This window comes from Eriocheir sinensis, chromosome 29 (genome assembly GCF_024679095.1).
Source record: "Eriocheir sinensis breed Jianghai 21 chromosome 29, ASM2467909v1, whole genome shotgun sequence".
Lineage (NCBI taxonomy): Eukaryota > Metazoa > Arthropoda > Malacostraca > Decapoda > Varunidae > Eriocheir > Eriocheir sinensis.
The window spans coordinates 16,492,945-16,510,041 of NC_066537.1; the positions used below are offsets into that span (position 1 = coordinate 16,492,945).

The following is a 17,097-nucleotide window of genomic DNA, read 5'->3' on the forward strand; positions in this document are numbered from 1 at the left end:
CTGAATAAATAGCTGAGTGACTGACTGGCTGGTTGAGTGGGTGACTGACTGACTGATAAATTACTCTCAAGTGTTGAAAAATTCCTAACTCATTGTCTTCTTCCTGTGTGTGTGTGTGTGTGTGTGTGTGTGTGTGTGTGTGTGTGATATACTACATGTAGACAAAGATAAGACTGACCATTACTATCTAGACGACTACTACTACTACTACTACTACTGGCACTACCGCCCACTCAAGGGTTATGTGCGATTCTGGCAACAGTGGCGTTATATAAATAGAAAATACATGAGTTTCCCTTTTACAACTACTACTATTATTATTATTATTTTTTTTTTTTATTTTTTTTAGAGTCAATACCTTTTTTATCTTTTCATGATTATATAGTTTCTTAAATTAACAGCTTTCGAGGGATATAATATTAATCCAATATTTCTTCATTAGTAACCTGTTAACCTTTCACACGTTGCTATGGAGATCAGGAGAGTCAAGATGATAACAAGGCTCAAGGTGTTTCTTCTCCCTCGCCTCACCTGCCCGCCCACCTGTTCCCCCCCCTCCCCGCTCCTTACCTCCTCGCTTCTACCTCTCACATCAACTATTTCCAAAGACCAAAAAGGAGATCAATCGGGTTCTAACGAGTATTGTTTTAGGTTCACTGTACAGAAGAAGGGTCAGCCAGGATCATAAAACTACCAAAGGAAATACTCAAAACTCCTGTTGTAACCCGCTGTCCGGGCACAAAGGGGAGACGACAGACTGTTTGTACTAGTGACACTTGACTTAAGATTCTGGTACTTTAGGAGTATTTAAAGGAGTTGGTAAATTGGGGTGATGAAACGGTGTCGCCTTTTTTATATTTATTTTAGTCTACCTTAATACTACTTAATATTACAAAGGATAAAATATTGTTAAAACCAGCGACTGGCTTACGAGACTCAATGAGTCTTCAGGTTTTCTTTCACTGCTGATTACTGACGTTAATACTGGTATAATACTGAGTAAAAAATCACACAATAAAGTATCACAGAAATATAATCCTAAATAAAACTAATATAATAGAACACAATAGATATGTTAGATACGCTTTCCTCTACGGTAACTCTTCACTCCATACTCACAGTAGCAAAGATGAATGTTCTGCCCATGTTGTCTAGGGAAGGACAACTGAGTGTAGAGCAAGCGAACAGAGTGCTGGCTGATCTGAGGTCTAGCCTGAATAAATGCTTCTTATTAAAGCATGACATACATACAGACATCACGAGGGTAACACGTAAGGCATGTGTGTCCTACATCAAACTCACATCAAGCTCATACAATAATCTACCTAACCGACATGTTTTATAAGATTGGCTCACACGCGATTTTAATCCTTAGTGTAACTGTCACGCGGTGACGCAGCTCTGTTTACATAACATTTTGCTCCGCTGTTGATCGTGTTTTGGCTTAGAGAGATAAGCGGGTGCGTTTTATGGGCAATTATGTATAGGTTGGTAAGTAAACAGTGCGTAAATATTTCGTAGCCCCGACAGACAACAGGACCCTAAACTGTTTGTGTTCCTTTTTTTTCTTTTTTTTTTACAGTAAAGGAGGCAGCTCAAGGGCCAAAAAATGTAATAATGAAAAAAAAAGCCCGCTAAACACTGCCCATATTGATGTCCCTATTGATGCCCGTGATGTCATTGTTACCGGGAAGGCGAGAACCACCCCTGGCTGCCCTCCCTCCACCCCTTACCCCTCCATTCCCTCTCTCCTGCGATCCCCTTCCTTCCCTCCCCTTTCTCGTGCATCCCTTCCCTACTGACCCTCCCCTTTCCCGCCCCTGCCATCTCTCCCTACTAATTCCTTCTCTCTTTTTCCTTGCATCCTTTTCCTGCTAACTCTCCCTACTATCTCCCTTCCCTCCTTCCCTTGCATCCCTTCCCTGCTATCTCCCTCCCTTCTAACCCCTACAACTCTACCTCCCCCGCTCCCCTTTATCTAATACAACTTCTATCCTTCCTCCCCGCCCTGTCAGTCTCCTTCCACTTTCTGTCCGTCATATACCTGCTACCCTTCCTACTTCCTCCTCTCACTCCTCCACTCTCTACTGCCTCTACTACTCTCTCCCTCCTTCCCTTCCCTCCTCCCTCTCCTGTACCCTTCCTCACGCCCTTTCACCCCTGTACTCTCCTCTCACACTCCCTGCCCCCACCCCCTCCCCCCGCCCATACCCTGTTGTCACTTCCCTCTCGTTGCAGGATGCGCGCCCTGGCCCCTACTTGCCTCCTGCTGGTCCTACTGTCGTCAGCGGCCCCCTCGCAGGCTGGCATAGTGAGTGTGCCCTTGCCTGCTTGTTCCCACCTTCTTGTATTGTCAGGAGTGTTGATCTCGCCTCATATTCTCGTGCATTAACATTTTTCGTGATTTTTCTCTTTTTACATCGTCATTTTTTCCCCTTTTTTTCTCACTGGTCCTTTTTCGTGTTGCTGGTTTTTTAAATATATATATCTAGCGTGGTCTTTTTTTCTCCTCTTTCCTGAGTCATCTTCCTCCAGGTCTACGTACGAACTGTACTTGAAAACATAATGTAGACTTAAATGTTTCGCAGGATCGGCGAGAAGGTGCCGAGAATATGACACTTCCCAAACCTGGATCTTTTCCTTCTCTTTGACAATCCTTACCATTTTATCTCTCTCTCTCTCTCTCTCTCTCTCTCTCTCTCTCTCTCTCTCTCTCTCTCTCTCTCTCTCTCTCTCTCTCTCTCTCTCTCTCTCTCTCTCTCTCTCTCTCTCTCTCTCTCTCTCCAAGCAACTCCGGCCAATTTTTTTTTTTTTTTTTTTTTTTTTTATAACAGAGCAACCCCGACCAAGATCTGGAACATCAACTATGATATATACTATAGATGGTAACCTTTTCATATTGGTTAGATTAGCAACATATCTTGAGTGTTTTTTTTTTTTTTTTATTCATAACACCCTAACAGATCCAGATGAGGGGAAGGGGAAGGGTGAATTCCACTTCGCTAATTATTGTCCTTTTACAAAACTTAATCTTTTATCATAATCATCACCTCTGTTTGCCCTTTGTGTGTGTGTGTGTGTGTGTGTGTGTGTGTGTGTGTGTGTGTGTGTGTGTGTGTTGTCGGTCTATCTGTTACAATCTAAGCATGACATCTCTCTCTTCCTCCCTCCCTCCCTCTCTCCCTCTACCTGCACCTCCACCCACTCCATCACGTCCATCTCCACCACTCCACCACACTTCCTCACAGCCACCATTCCCTCCCTCACCTCTCAGTAACTCCCTCCTCTCCCTTCTCCTCCTCCTCTCTCCTTCATCATCTCTCCGTTTCTGTCTCTTATCAACACACACACACACACACACACACACACACACACACACACACACACACACACACACACACACACACACACACACATATTAAGAGTCCAGCATGTGATCACACCGTGGGAAACACATAACAACCGTATTTAACTCTACCACCACCACCATTACCATCACACACACACACACACACACACACACACACACACACACACACACACACACACACCTTTACATTTTTTTCATTATAACCTGAGGGCATATTCTCAAACCTTTCGGCGCCCCAAGACACATATTTGACACAGTTCTCGTAGGAGTTTTGGGCTTTTCCAGAGGTCCTTTTATGACCCTGGTGGTACTTTGATCCTTCTTCTGTACCATGCACCTAAAAGAATACCCCTTAGAACGCAATCAATCTCCCTTTTGGCCTTTGAAAATAGTTTATGAGAGGCGAAAACGTCTGAGGATACCGACCCTGAAAGCATAAGGAGTCTGCAAGAGGCCAGTCAGGCTACACGGGGCGGCTCCTGTAAACCTAACGCCACCCCAGGACGCCACCTATCCTCCCTATCCATTTATTCTCCCATTTATTTAAGGTGTCTATCGTACTGGCACTCATCACAGGACTGTCAAGACTGTTCCACACATCCACTACTCAATCAATGCAACCAATTTTAGCTTGTCTGCATCAAGTCTAACTAATATCTATTGCTACGTGTCCTACCTACCATGTTCCTTCACTACCAGAACCTTATTAACAACGCCCTCTTCAAAGCCCTTCCTCCACTAATACACCCCAATGACGTCTCTCCGCACCCTTCGTCTTTACAGAGAATGCAATTTTAGACGTTCTTAAGCTCTCAACAAGTTTTTCAACCCATAATTTGTATCATCATCCTCTGGTCAGATTCTTAAACGTTGATGTTTGCTCTAAAAAGGGGACCAGAACTGTGTAGCATAATCGAGATGTGGTTTAACGAATAATGAATCTACCATGAGGATGACAACCGCGTTTCTGTTTCTGACGCTTCTTGAAATAAAACCCGATGCCAGACGCTTTTGCCTCTCGCTTCATTTCCAAAAAGGTGACCAAGCGGGTTCTAATGAGTGTTTTATATTGTATTTTTTCAGGTTCATGGTACAGAAGGTTCAAAATACAAACAGGGTCATAAAACTACCCGTGGAAATGCCCAAAACTTATACGAGAGCCTTGTCGAATATATGAGCTTTGGCGTCGAAATGTTTACGAATATGACCCATAAACGAATGCGCTGGTTCCTTGGACGGAGATCAAGGTTCACTAAGACACTTAAGTCGGTATTACAAGACACTCTCGTTTCTCACATCACCTATTTCTAAAGGTCAAAGAGGGGGTCAGTCGGGTTCTAATGAGTGTTTCTTCAGGTTCACGGTACAGAAGAAGACTCACACTACCACCAGGGTCATAAAACTATCCCTGGAAATGCCCACAACTTCTACGAAAGCCTTGTCAAATATGTGTTCTTGGATGGCGATACGTTTTGTAATACGACACTTAACCTCTTACACAACTGCCAGCCCGGGCCCGCATCTCTAACTTATCTGGGCTTACACACCCCCATTCGATAAGGCTTTTCGTAGAGGTTGTGAGTATTTCCATGGGTAGTTTTACGAGCCTGGTGATAGTTTGACAAGGTTTTTGCGCCATGAAAGTGAAAAACACTCATTCAAACCCGACTAACCTCCTTTGTGGCCTTTGAAAATAGTTGTTGTGGGAGTCAAAAGTGTCTGAGAAAATGGACCACGATATGTTTGAGAATATGTGCACTGGTTTGTTATTATTATAGTTAGCCTTGGAGTCATTCGTAGTGTTATCATTAGTCTGTTATGGTTAGTCTAGGTGTCGTATGATCAGCACCCTTCCCATCCCTGCTTCAAAGTGAGCCTCGAGATGTTTGAGAATATGGGACTTGGTCTGTTATTATTAGCCTTATAGTTAGCTTTGGAATCATTCGTATAGTTATAATTTCTGTACAGTAAGTCTTGGTGTCGAATGGTCAGCACCCTTCCCTTCCCTGCTTCAAAGTGAGCCTCGAGATGTTTGAGAATATGTGCCTTGGTCTGTTATTATTAGCCTTATAGTTTGCTTTGGAGTCATTCGTATAGTTATAATTTCTGTATAGTAAGTCTTGGTGTCGAATGGTCAGCACCCTTCCCATCCCTGCTTCAAAGTGAGCCTCGAGATGTTTGAGAATATGTGCCTTGGTCTGTTATTATTAGCCTTATAGTTAGCTTTGGTGTCATTCATATAGGGTATCAGGACACCTCTCCTCCCGAAACTGACCTATCTTTCGGCCACCTCTTTCTTTTTAGGAGCAGTGAGTAGCGGGCTTTTTTTATTAATGTTTGCTTTTTGTGTGCCCTTGAACTGTCTCCTTTCCTGTAAAAAAAAAAAAAAAAAAAAAAATTATCATTAGTCTGTATAGTAAGTCTTGGCATATAGTTTAGCTCTGTCTTGTTCCTATATGAATGCTTGGCGATGAATCAATAGGAATAACAGGAAGCATTTTAGGCACGACGGATAACGTACATCAATCTGCTCTTCATTATTTGTGCATTAGAAAGCAAATATGGAAAATGTAGTCCCCTGAGAATGGCTTCGCTTGGTGTCGTATGGTCAACACCCTTCCCTTCCCTGCCTCCTAGTGAGTCTCTCCCCTTCCTTCGCCCTCACAGGTTGACAAGTTCAGTGACTTCATCAACCAGGTCTTTGGCATCTTTCGGCACTACGAGGAGGCGCCCTACACCGTCATCAACAAGGGGCACGTGAGTATGCCGCGCTTGTGTGTGTGTGTGTGTGTGTGTGTGTGTGTGTGTGTGTGTGTGTGTGTGTGTGTGTGTGTGTGTAAAAAATAAGTGCATGATTTTTTTTTATTTCAGGATTTGCGCCACAATATGATTTTCCTGCTGTATTTTTTCCCCTTTGTCCCTTTTTTTTATTTTCTTCCTCCTCCTCCTCCTCCTCCTCCTCCTCCTCTCTTCGTTCCCTACTTTTTCTTCCCTTCATGAGTTGTTTCTTTTCTCCCATTTCCAAGTCATTTTCTCTCTCCCTTCTTGCTCCTTTCCTCCTTCCATGCCTTCTGTGTCCTCTCCTCCTCCTTCCCTTGTCCTTCCACCTTCCACTCCTCTTCCATATCCTTCCACTAACTTCATCCTCCACCTCTGCTCTTTCTTAATCTACCGTTTATTTTAGGCCCCTCCACCTCCCGCTTCCTCTTATTTGATCCTCTTCCACCTCCTCCTCCTCCTCCTCTCTCTCTCTTCATCTTCCCTTGTTCCTCTGCCTTCCACTCCTCTTCCGTATTCTTCCCCTAAACTGATCTTCCTCCACTCCTCCTTTCCTAACATGACTTCAATCGCCGTCCGTTCCCCAGCCTAACCAGCATCAACTTCTATCCTAACCTCGTATATACCTTTCTCTGTTTCCCTAACCTATCCACATCACCATTTCTTAACCTCCTTTCACCCTCTCTCTCTTATCTTTCTGCCTCCCACGCTCTCTTTCATCCTAACCAGCATCAACTTCTTCTATCCTAACATCGTGCATACCTTCCTCTGTTTCCCTAACCTATCCAAATCACCATATACTAACCTTTTTCCACATTCTCTCCCTTATCCAAACTTAGCCTCTTATCTTCCTGCCTTCCTCACTCTCTTGTCCTAACCTATCTTTATCTCCCCCAGCATCGTCTTATTTTTATGCCTTTCACCCTTTCTTTTATTTCAATCTCCTCACCCACCCCAGCTTCAAGGGCTTTTGGTACGGAGATGAGCACCGCCGCCACGCGCAGCTAATAGTGTATGCTCCCAACTTTACCTTTTAAAAACCCGTTAACCCTCATCCACTCTATTCTTACTCTACATGTACTCTGACCTCTAACCAAGACACCTCTCCACCCGAAATTGACCTCTCTTTAGGCCGCTCTTTATTTTGGTCTGTTGTGGGAGCGGTGAGTAGCGGGCTTTTTTTTTCTACACTCTGTTTGTTGCCCCTTGAGCCGTCTCCTTTGTTGTAAAAATAAATAAATAAATAAATAAAAAATAACCTACCCTTATCTCATATCATTACTTTTTCCTTACCTATCCAAATCTCACCAACACTCTAAATTTCCTTAAACCTTTCCCTTCTTTACCTTTACCTTTAAAAATACCTGTTGACCTTCTTCCACCTTATTCTGACTCAATGTATTCTACCCTAACCTACCCTTAACTCATATCATAACTTCTTATCCTATTCCAATCTCACTATCAGCACTCCACAATTCCTTAAACCTTTCCAAACTTTACCTTTACCTTTAAAAATACCTGTTGACCTTCTTCCACCCTATTCTGACACTCTCTACCCTAACCTAACCTCACCTCATATCATAAATTTTCCTAACCTATCCCAATCTCACTATCAACACTCCACATTTCCTTAAACTTTCCCCAACTTTACCTTTACCTTTAAAAATACCTGTTGACCTTCTTCCATCCTATTCTGCTGACTCTATGTACTCTACCCTAACCTACCCTTACCTCATATCATAACGTTTCCTAACCTACCCCAATCTCACAATCAATACTCCACATTTCCTTAATCCTTATCTAACTTTGCCTTACCTAACCTTAGCTTTCGTCTTCCTCACCTATCCTAACCTAACTTCCCCTTTACCTAAACTTTCCTTACCTCAGCCATTTCTACCCTCCCCTTCTTCGTAACCTAATCTTATATTACCTGGCCCACTTTCCACCCATTCTTCTTTCCTTCTCCCTTCCATCCCTCCACCTAACCGAACTTCGAAATCTCTCCTTTCTACACGTTCTTTCCTAACCCCATCGCCTAGCCACCTCGCGTCACTTATCTACCAAAGCTCAACCCTCAACCACTCGTCCTTTCCTATCCCCAGCACCCAACCACCTCACGTCACTTATCTACCAAAGCTCAACCCTCAACCACTCGTCCTTTCCTATCCCCAGCACCCAACCACCTCACGTCACTTATCTACCAAAGCTCAACCCTCAACCACTCGTCCTTTCCTAACCTCAACACATAGTCACCTCACGTCACTAATCTACCAAAGCTCAACCCTCAACCACTCGTCCTTTCCTATCCCCAGCACCCAACCACCTCACGTCACTTATCTACCAAAGCTCAGCCCTCAACCACTCGTCCTTTCTTAACCCCAGCACATAGCCACCTCACGTCACTTATCTACCAAAGCTCAACCCTCAACCACTCGTCCTTTCCTATCCCCAGCACCCAACCACCTCACGTCACTTATCTACCAAAGCTCAACCCTCAACCACTCGTCCTTTCCTATCCCCAGCACCCAGCCACCTCACGTCACTTATCTACCAAAGCTCAACCCTCAACCACTCGCTCTTTCGTAACTCCAACACCTAACCACCTCACGCACCAATCTATGAAAGCTCAACCCCGTATTCCCTTAACGTAACAGCACCTCAGTTCGCCTGTTTGAAATTCCTCTCGTATAAGATGCTGGGATTTTCTATGGATTGTTTTGTGATGCTAGTGATAGTTTTACATGACTTTTCCATCTTGAACGGGAAATAGTCGTAATGGGAGCCCGAAAGGTTTAACAATATGGACCTCAACCCTTAATAATATTACTACTCGTTCTTCTTTCCCAACCCCCCCAGCCAACCAACAGCCCTGCCGCCAGCCTCCTCCCATCCCTGCACGTGCCCTCACCTTCCTTAACCTTTCCAGGGCTACGAGGAGAGGGAGTATCCGGCCAGTAAGTGGGTGTGCACGCCGGAGAACACCAATTCTGACGTGGGGCAGGACCTCGGTCACCTCTTCTGGCCGCTGTTCAACTTCATCAGCGGAACCAATGACAGAAGTATGTGGGGGGAGGAGGGGGGGTCTCTGGGGTTCTATTTTATTTATTTATTCATTTATTTATTTATTTATTTTTACATCTTAGTTCGTAACAAGAGCCCCGAACGTTGGTAGATAATACGAGTGTAAGACAAAAGAACGTTTCTCATATGGGCGTCAAACACTTTCCTCCCCTACAGAAGAGGAGATTCCCATGACCACGCCAGTGACGACGGAGTTCAAGGTGCGCGGCCCTTCCGATAAGTCCTACGAAATGTGCTTCTTCCTGGGGGCGGCACACCAGGACAACCCTCCGCGCCCCCAGCCCTCCACGGGGTTGTACATAAAGGACCGCCCCGAGATGCGAGTGTTGACCAGGTAAGGTGGGGAGGGGGGCAGGGAAAAAGGAGGGAGAGGGGAGAGGAGGGGAGAAGGAGGGAAAGAAGGGAGGGGGAAAAGGAAGGAGGGAAAAGGGGCAGGTGAGGAGGGGAAAGTGTCAGGGAGAGGGGAGGGGGAAGAGAAGAAAGGGAGCGGCAGGGAAAGGGAGGGGAGAAATCTGAAGAGTGGAGGGAGGAGGGGAGGGGAGCAGAGGACGAGGGGAAGAGGTCAGGTTCCTCAGCCCCTGAATCATCTTGGTCATCCTCCTCTGAGCTGATTCAAGCAAGGTGATGTCCATTCTGTAGTGTGGGCACCAAAACTGGACAGCATAATCTAAGTGTGGCCTAACTAACGCTAAATAGAGTCTGAGGATGACCTCTGCACTCCTGTTGGTTACCGTCCTGTTATTAAAGCCCAATACCATGTTAGCCCTATTCCTCGCACTAATACAATGCTTCCTTAGTTTTAGGTTAGAGTTCACTAACACTCCCAAATCCCTTTCACACTCTGATCTGCCTATCGCTGAGGAGTCTAATCTATGCCTGTGTAATGGGTTGCGTGTTCCTACACTAAGTACGCTACACTTGGTGATGTTAAAATTCATCTGCCATTTCTCTGACCAGGCTGACAGTTTGTTGAGATCCTCCTGCAGTGTTCTAGCATCCTCCCCTGTCCTAATAGTGCGTCCTATTTTGGTGTCATCTGCAAATTTACCTATGTCACTAGTTATCCCATTGTCTATGTCATTGATGTAGATGATGAATAGAAGCGGGCCTAAAACTGAACCTTGAGAACCCTCTGTTTCCTGTCGTTAATCCACGCCCTAATCCAATCAAATACTTTCCCTCTTATTCCATGAGCCCTGACTTTATTTAACAGTCTCTAGTGAGGTGAGGTAGGTCTAACCCAGCGAGTCTTTTTGTTCCTGTTTATGTTTGTTTGTTTGTTTCTTTTGTTTTGCGTTTTCCCCTTGAGCTGCCTCCCTTGCTGTAAAAAAAAGAACACCTAAAAACACACGTACAGGTAGACAAACTCACCTGTGCCCCGCCCTTTATGCACAGGACGGTGGGTGGCTACCTGACCCATGAGGAGAACTGGGTGGAGGAGGCGGGCAAGCTGGCGGCCATCCTGCAGGAGAACGGGAAGACGGTCAACCTCTCCCACATGTACTGGTGAGTGACGGGGGGGTAAGGGAAGGAGGGGTGCTCACATTTTAGCGGGTTAATGCCTGGTGCTTATATTGGGGTGATGCCTGGTGCTTATATCTTGCATGCTCAGTGAGGAGGGGAGGGGGCCAGGAAGAGGGAGGGGGCAGGGAAGGATGGAAGGAGGTGAGGGGGGCAGGGAGAGAGGAGGCGAACAGGGAAGGATGGAAGGAGGTGAGGGGTCAGGGAGAGAGGAGGCGAACAGGGAAGGATGGAAGGAGGTGAGGGGGGCAGGGAGAGAGGAGGCGAACAGGGAAGGATGGAAGGAGGTGAGGGGGGCAGGGAGAGAGGAGACGGACAGGGAAGGTGAGCATGAAAGGAGGTGAGGGGGCAGGGAAGGGAGAAGGGAACAAGGAGGGATTGAAGGGGGCATGGAAGGGGGGCAGGGGAGGATGGGAGAGGGGAGAGGGACAGGGAAGGTGGGCATGGAAGGAGGTGAGGGGAGCAGGGAGGGGGAAGGGGAACAAGGAGGGATTGAAGGGGGGCAGGGGAGGAAGAGAGAAGGGGGACGGAGGGGTTGAAAGGGGAAGGGGTGCAGGGAGAAGGGAGGGGGTTAAGTGAAGGGAGGAAGGTGGAAGAAGGGGTGAGGGTGTGAAGAAGAAAACTAATATCTTGAGGTATCACTGAAATAAACCAGATAGACGGTACATAACTCTCATATATGAACTATAGCTAAAAACTAAATAAATAGGTTAATAGTTCGTCCGGGTTCACAAGGCTACAAGACCACAATAGCCCAGGGTCTACACATGGCAGCTGCTGAAGATAGCTTATTCACTAACTGTCCTTCCCATCCATAAATACGAATACATCACACCTCCATTCAAAGCTTTAAGTTGTGTTTGCCCCAACGACATACCTCCTCAGTTTGTTCCACTCATCCACCACCTTGTCCGTGAACCAGTTCTTGCCCAATTTCAAGAAATGTAATCTGTCTAATCTAACTTGTACCCGTTGCTCCGTATTCTTTCATCATTTTTTTTTTATATATATAAGTACTTCATCAAAATAATCCTTAAACAATCAATTAAATTCCCTCGCAGTCTACGTCTCTTAAAAGAATGTAGGATATTTTAATTTACTTTTTCTCTGTATGGGATGTTCATAAGTCTTTTATTAGTATTATATTATCATGATTATGTTAGTCATTCTTCTCTGTATTTTTCCGAGGGTCAACTCCACTGGAGCCTGCTATCCTCCTACTGACTCCACCTAAATATGTGGGATTGGCTGGCTGGGAAGTGGGAGGTGTAGTACATTACGTCAAAGTTCGTTTTGGTGACGAGGGGCGGGGGTAGGCGGGTATACAGCAGCACGGAGGTCAAGGCCACATGCTCTCCCTCGTACCTCGGGATTAGCGGGTGAAGATGGCGCCCCTTCCTGTATCCGCTAATCCCTAGATCCAAGGGACTGGGTGCAGTCTTGACCTCAGTGCTGCTCTCCTGACTCACCCACCACACACCCACACACACCCACACCCACACACACACACACACACAAAAAAAAGTAATAATAATGATAATAATAAAAATAATAATAATAATAATAATAATAATAATAATACTAATGTGTGTGTGTGTGTGTGTGTGAGTGTGTGTGTGTATGTGTATGTAATAATATGTATGTGTGTGTGTGTGTGTGTGTGTAGTAGTAGTAGTAGTAGTAGTAGTGGTGGTGGTGGTGGTGATGTTAACAACTAACAACAACAACAACAACAACAACAATAATAATAATAATAAAAATAATAATAATAATAATAATAATTACAGGGTCGGTTACGACTCCCCAATGAAGTTCTGGAACCGACGTAACGAAATCTGGTTCCTGACCAACTAAACAACAACAACAACAACAACAACAACAACAACAACAACAACAACAACAGCGTCATCAACCAGAAGAATAATGTCAAGAACAGGAACAGTCAAGCAGCGATAGCACACTCGAGGCGTCAAGGAGTTCAAGGCAGAGGCGCAGGAGGGCGACGCGTCAAGAATGGTCCACTTCTCACGGAAAACTATAAATTAATTGATTTATTGATTTATTGAGATCGTTTAAGTAAATGATTGACTGATCTGTTCATTCTAATACATAATAGAAATTGTCTGCATAATACACATGATACCATTGTCAAAAATAGTATTCACATATGCGCTTGATAAACTAACAAAAATCCGTTAGTATAGGAAAAAAAATATAACACACGCACACACTAATCAGTGTTGCCAAATATCACGCGACGGTCCGCCAGGTTGGGCAGTCGACAGCCAACCGGCCAATCAGCTCCCCGCCGCCCGGCCCTCCCAGCCAGGCCACAAGGGCGGGAGATAACCACTCGCCTACTTCCTTATCAATATACGATTAGAAGTCTCGATAATAGTTTTATTAAGCTCTCTATATTTCCTCATTACGTCCTCGTGTGTGTGTGTGTGTGTGTGTGTGTGTGTGTATCATTCAGCTATACTACATACGCAAGTCATTTTATTAATTTTCCTTCAATTATTTCATGTGCCTACTGATATATATATATATATATATATATATATATATATATATATATATATATATATATATATATATATATATATATATATATATATATATATATATATATATATTTGAAGTCCACCCCAGTATGTGTAGTCTAATCTACATGAAGACCTAACCTGCCTCCTGAGGCCTCATCTGATGTATGTCACCTGAGTGCTACTGACCTGAGTAATGACCTGACCACAGTCACCGTTGTCTATATTAAGTTATGTAATGACCTGACCTGTCTGCAGAGACCTCAGCTTATGTTGTCTGGTCACCCCAACGAACACCCACATCACTATCCTCCTTACACTGAAGCCGATAACAACAGTATAACTCATTCTTCTATATAATTGCAATGCTGTTAAAAGATTTCTACAGACGTGTAATTTTGACGGAGGAACAGCAGTTGAATCTTTATCAGAAAACAGTTCTGGATAAAAATAAATCGTTATTGGGCACTATTCAACTTGTTCTTTCATCATACTGCAGTGTAAGGTTCCCGTACTTGAGGTAGACTGCACGCTGAATTGTAAATATGATGGTAGACCGCACTCCAAAGTGTAAATGGCCGAGTAGACCGCACGCTAAAGAGGCACCGATTATTATATAATCGAGCCTGGCATAAATGCAACGATGTGCACTGCGGCCACGCGCAGCTGTAGCATATGCCCCCAACTTTACCTATATATAAATAATACTCTGGGGATAATGTATACATATATGTATGTATCTGCATATATGTATAATAACCCTGGATGTGTGAATATATATATATATATATATATATATATCTATATATATATATATATCTATATATATATATATATATATAGAGAGAGAGAGAGAGATCACGGTTAAGGACAGTCCCTTCGTCATGCTGTGGACACCTGGTGATGATGCCACTGACATTGAGGTTCAGGTGAGTGAGTTGTGGCGGGCAGCGTACTAAAGGAGGAAAGTCAAGGCCACAGCAAAATAAAATTGATAATAAAAATCTGTTGCATGCTACTCCAAAAATAAAATCAGTAAATGAAAAAAAAATTAAAGAAGGAAGCAGAAAGACACCGATGAAAGGGCGCCTTGATCACATTTGCTGTAGAGTACTGAGAAAAGATGCAGCAGATTTGTTTGTGGCATACCTAAATAAGATGTCGTGTGTATCATGAAAAGACTCAAATGCAAATTGTTTGTATCAGTTTTGCAACAGCAATGAATCCTATCCAAATGACGACCATTAATGTACTATTTAGCATTTTTAATGATTAATTGTGTCATCAATAAAAATAATAAGTTAGTTATTATTATCCTGAAGTATCGAGTTATCGTGAGGTAGACCGCACGCTGAAGTGTAAAAGGCTAGGTGGACCACACGCTGAAGTGTGACAGGCAAGGTGGACCGCACGCTGAATTGTAAAAGGCTAGGTGGACCGCACGCTGAATTGTAAAAGGCTAGGTGGACCACACGCTGAAATGTGACAGGTAAGGTGGACCGCACGCTGAATTGTAAAAGGCTGGGTGGACCACACGCTGAAATGTGACAGGTAAGGTGGACCGCACGCTGAATTGTAAAAGGCTAGGTGGACCACACGCTGAAGTGTGACAGGCAAGGTGGACCGCACGCTGAATTGTAAAAGGCTGGGTGGACCGCACACTGAATTGTAAAAGGCTAGGTGGACCACACGCTGAAATGTGACAGGTAAGGTGGACCGCACGCTGAATTGTAAAAGGCTGGGTGGACCACACGCTGAAATGTGACAGGTAAGGTGGACCGCACGCTGAATTGTAAAAGGCTGGGTGGACCACACACTGAATTGTAAAAGGCCAGGTGGACCGCACACTGAATTGTAAAAGGCTGGGTGGACCACACACTGAATTGTAAAAGGCTGGGTGGACCACACACTGAATTGTAAAAGGCTGGGTGGACCACACACTGAATTGTAAAAGGCTGGGTGGACCACACACTGAATTGTAAAAGGCTGGGTGGACCGCACACTGAATTGTAAAAGGCTGGGTGGACCACACACTGAATTGTAAAAGGCCAGGTGGACCGCACACTGAATTGTAAAAGGCTGGGTGGACCGCACACTGAATTGTAAAAGGCTGGGTGGACCACACGCTGAAGTGTAAAAGGCCAGGTGGACCGCACACTGAATTGTAAAAGGCTGGATGGATCACACGCTGAGGTGTAAAAGGCCAGGTGGACCGCACACTAAATTGTAAAAGGCTGGATGGATCACACGCTGAGGTGTAAAAGGCCAGGTGGACCGCACACTAAATTGTAAAATGCTGGATAGATCACACGCTGAGGTGTAAAAGGCCAAGTGGACCGCACGTTGAAGTGTAAAAGGCTGGGTGGACCACACGTGAAGTGTAAAAATTTAATGCCTCGTGGACCGCACGTTGTGGTGTGAAATGCCTGGTGGACCGCTCTTTGAAGTGTGAAATACCTGGTGGACCGCTCTTTGAAGTGTGAAATGCCTGGTGGACCGCTCTTTGAAGTGTGAAATACCTGGTGGACCGCTCTTTGAAGTGTGAAATGCCTGGTGGACCGCTCTTTGAAGTGTGAAATGCCTGGTGGACCGCTCTTTGAAGTGTGAAATGCCGGGCTGACCGCACGTTAAAAGTAGACTGATCAAAGTTGTTTTCAAATGCATTTTCTCCCCTCTTGAAAGAGTTCAAGTCGTACGGAAGAAGGAAATACAGAGGAATGGAAAGATGATCCAGACGTAGGGTAAAGTGGGGTAAGATGCCCCCCTGGGGTGAAAGGCCCCCCCTTGGTTTTGTCTTTCTTTCTTTCTTTTCTCAAGCAGTCACATGATCGAGTAGGCAACGCCAACTCTCTGTGCTCACAGGAACTACTGGAGTAAACAATGGACAGTTGCTCTGGACATAAGGGGACATTTCTTCTTTTTGACCAATTTCTTGTAAGTTTTCAGTGATTTCAATGATACCTAATTAACGACAAAGAACTTTTAGAGTTTGCCTGATGGCTATGGATAGTTGCTCTAAGATGTCTAGACCATATTGCATGTGATTATACTCTGTCTACTTACTTGTAGGAAAGATGGTGACATTTTGTGTATGAACCATAGTGTCCGTGTGGTATGAATGAGTTGCCAGGGTAAGAGGCCCCCTGTGCCTTTGGGGTAAGTTGCCCACAGGGAGGCCTTTTACCCCACATGTGGGCCTTTTACCGCATTATCAGCAAACTGGCAAATGGCCTTGTTTTTTTGTGTGGGGAACTATTTGCTAATAGCAGACCTTCAGAAAAATGGGTCCAATGTCGGGGTTGTAGAAATTGGCCACATGTAGAATGAACAACTGGACTATACGTATGTCAAAACTGTGAGTCTGATAAGGCATTACAGTATTGCTATAAATATAATTTGTTGAAATTTTTGAAAGGCATCCATAAGTGAACACTTTTGAGTTTGAGGCTATAAGGAAGTTGGTGTTTTTAACTGTTTCAGATATCAATATTCAAAAGAAAGGATACATTTGATCAAATTAATTGAATATTTAGTTCCACATATTTTTCGTGAAAGTAGATGTTCCTTTTGTTACAAAAATTCAGAAGAAAGGGAAGCTAGTCTAATATTACTAGTCTAAAAGAAGGGGATACCTTTTAGAAAATTAATTATTTAGTTTTAGATTATGTTCATTAGGAGACACATATTTGATTGTGTTCCTATATTTCACATCAAGAGAGATTTATAGGGTATAGTTTTCAAAAAGGGAATACATACAGTATTATATTTTTAAAATGTGAAAAACTATTTTCCTTATGTTTCTGT

At 44.2% G+C, this 17,097-nt stretch overlaps 1 protein-coding gene and 1 long non-coding RNA gene across 5 annotated transcripts in view; one reads left to right on the top strand and one right to left on the bottom strand.

The window, feature by feature from the left end:
- The window catches only part of LOC127005177 (heme-binding protein 2-like), a 14,054-nt gene extending 909 nt beyond the window's left edge, over window positions 1-13,145 (top strand). Inside the window, exons 2-7 of the mRNA XM_050873852.1 lie at window positions 2,239-2,311; window positions 6,038-6,127; window positions 9,075-9,207; window positions 9,386-9,563; window positions 10,625-10,735; window positions 12,538-13,145. Of these exons, the coding sequence (XP_050729809.1) occupies window positions 2,240-2,311; window positions 6,038-6,127; window positions 9,075-9,207; window positions 9,386-9,563; window positions 10,625-10,735; window positions 12,538-12,604 (651 nt within the window). The 5' untranslated portion in view covers window position 2,239 and the 3' untranslated portion in view covers window positions 12,605-13,145. The remainder of the gene's footprint in view (window positions 1-2,238; window positions 2,312-6,037; window positions 6,128-9,074; window positions 9,208-9,385; window positions 9,564-10,624; window positions 10,736-12,537) is intronic.
- LOC127005178 (uncharacterized) lies at window positions 7,089-9,067 on the bottom strand. 4 transcript variants are annotated; one of them, XR_007758364.1, is made up of 4 exons: window positions 8,472-9,067; window positions 8,262-8,331; window positions 7,649-8,191; window positions 7,089-7,494 (listed from the first exon to the last, which is right to left on the bottom strand). It is a non-coding gene; the product is annotated as an uncharacterized LOC127005178 (long non-coding RNA). The 4 variants fall into 4 exon arrangements; XR_007758361.1 differs by having other exon boundaries at window positions 8,402-9,067; XR_007758363.1 differs by lacking the exon at window positions 8,262-8,331 and having other exon boundaries at window positions 8,402-9,067.
- Window positions 13,146-17,097: the final 3,952 nt, after the last annotated feature.